Here is a 2,259-nt window from a genome sequence, read left to right on the forward strand (position 1 = left end):
TTGTTTCTTTTATCTCAGCTGTTGATCTCTGCAGGTTCTTCAATTTACAAATGCCTCCTTGTTTTACTTCCTGATTATCTGCCTAATGTACCTCTCACCTGATCAATGAGCTTAGGTGATTCTTTCTTTCTTTAGGTAGAGCCACAATTGTTCCTTTTTTAATTTAATAAATGAAGGATTTACTGTGCTCTGGGTGATGTTCACATTTTGTAATATTTTTATAACCTATGCATGACTAGTCCTTCGCCAATATTCTGTTTTGGAGTTGTTTTAATAAAGCCTTGATATTCATGATGCGGTTTGAGAATATGCGACCTCTATCAAACCCCGGGGCATTTCAGAAATAGATATGAATATGTGAGGTCATCTGACAATTTGGATTAACTGAAAAGTGAACTCTATTCAACTAATTATGTGAATTCAAATCAAATCAAATCTTTCTGTATACCACTGTTCATAATATTATCTGTTCCAAAATTTGAATCTGCTCTTTAAAGCAAGGGTGTTTGATTTGGTAAAGTAGTGCATAATCCTTGTACTCTAGTCGTGAAGTACTCCTAAAACATAGACTGAGACCAGTTGTCACTTGCAGATGATCCTCAAAGATGAATCCAGAAGATTTATTCTCCAATGAGCTATAAGCTACCTTAGTTTCCATATTGATGAACAAATTTCCATTCCATTTTTCCAAAACATCCAGTCCAAAACATAGTAACCCTATGTAGGGACATGTAATGGAAGTCATGTATTCTACCTCCACCAGCTTAGCCAATGTAAGTGCTAGATGTGTAGGTATGTTCCATATCAGGTTGGTGAATGAAGGAGGATTGGGTGCCACAGGCCCTTGTTTAGTTACTAAATATTGTATACAGCTGTATGGGAGGCATTGCACAAAAAAAAAATAACATAGCCAAAGTACTTTACCATCATCATTTATTGATAGTCCTTGTATAACAGTCTTAAGAAAAGTGAAATATATTGTTTAAACACTTCTTAAATCTATGGTCATCAAAATGTACTGGTGTAAATGTTGTACCATGGACTATTTTGATAATTTCCTTGAAAAGAATTAACTGGACAATTTTAAAAAATATGCATACAAAAATATTAAAAAGAAATCACAAGTATATTTGATTATCAAATTCAGGTAATAATTAGAAGTGCTTAAATATTCTAAAATGCTGCAGGACAACCAACTGTATATGAAGCTGTAGTTTTGGAATGTCTAGGCCAAATATCAGGAGTGGTTATGATTGATCGCATGATGAATGTCATGAATAGAAAATCCATTCAAAGCCAATATATGGCTTTGCATTGAGTAGTCTGTTAATGTCCCTTATTGTTGACATATATATTATAAAGGTATATGTCAGCCAGTACAGACACAGTGGATGGAGTGACCTGTGTTTGGAGTGATAGTTAAAGTATATGTAAACCCTCAAAAAGAACTTTTCTCATTTGCTCCATTTTTGCCCCAAAAATGATTGTTTGGTAATATCTGCTTGATAAGTGCAAAAATATACCTGCTGATTATTTTAGGAATTCAGAGCTGTCCAGACCTGTATTCACAGTTCTATGTTATTAAAGAATCCTCCCAGTTTCTACAATGGACTACAGAAAAATAATTGTTATGTTGTGGCAGAGAATGAGAGTGATTTGTAGTAGAACAAAGTGTATTTCTAGAAGTCAAATTTTTTGTTTAATTTTGCGTACACGTTAAAAAGTTCAGTGCTGGACCCGTAAATCAGTCCATAATCCTAAAACATAAGCCATAGATCAGAGAATTTGGTGTCACAAATCACAGCCCATCATTTCTAAATGTATGTGATATACTAAGTTTCTTTAGGTTAAACATTTACCTAATGTTTAACTGGACAGTAGATAGTTTAGAACGTAATAAAGAAATATCTAATATATGTAAACATACACCTGCCTCCTGCAAAAGGTTTATATACAATTCTGGAAATAAATAGAGATATCTGACTTTTTAAGAGGAACGCTGAAATGGGCTTTTAATACTTGAGTAAGGTCAATGAGTTTGCAGGTCTTCAGGCACTGAATGAAATGTACATTCATTACTTAGAGGCTTTCTTTTCTGCGGTGAAAAGGAAGAAAGTCTCTGCCGTGTTTACATCACATTTCCAAGGACATCTTGATGACTCAGTAGTTGCTTATTATGCTGAAAACCTAATTAGTAGGATATTGCTAATTAGCAGTAAGGCGATGTTCAGTGGAGTCAAAGCTGCAGGAGAAAAAAAA

At 34.1% G+C, this 2,259-nt stretch overlaps 1 protein-coding gene across 1 annotated transcript in view; it reads right to left on the reverse strand.

Annotated features, from left to right (window-relative positions):
• Window positions 1-916: 916 nt before the first annotated feature.
• MELTF (melanotransferrin) overlaps window positions 917-2,259 on the reverse strand; it is a 35,430-nt gene continuing 34,087 nt past the window's right edge. Inside the window, exon 16 of the mRNA XM_072408188.1 lies at window positions 917-2,242. Within this exon, the coding sequence (XP_072264289.1) occupies window positions 2,175-2,242 (68 nt within the window). The 3' untranslated portion in view covers window positions 917-2,174. The remainder of the gene's footprint in view (window positions 2,243-2,259) is intronic.

Source organism: Pyxicephalus adspersus, chromosome 4 (assembly GCF_032062135.1).
Source record: "Pyxicephalus adspersus chromosome 4, UCB_Pads_2.0, whole genome shotgun sequence".
Lineage (NCBI taxonomy): Eukaryota > Metazoa > Chordata > Amphibia > Anura > Pyxicephalidae > Pyxicephalus > Pyxicephalus adspersus.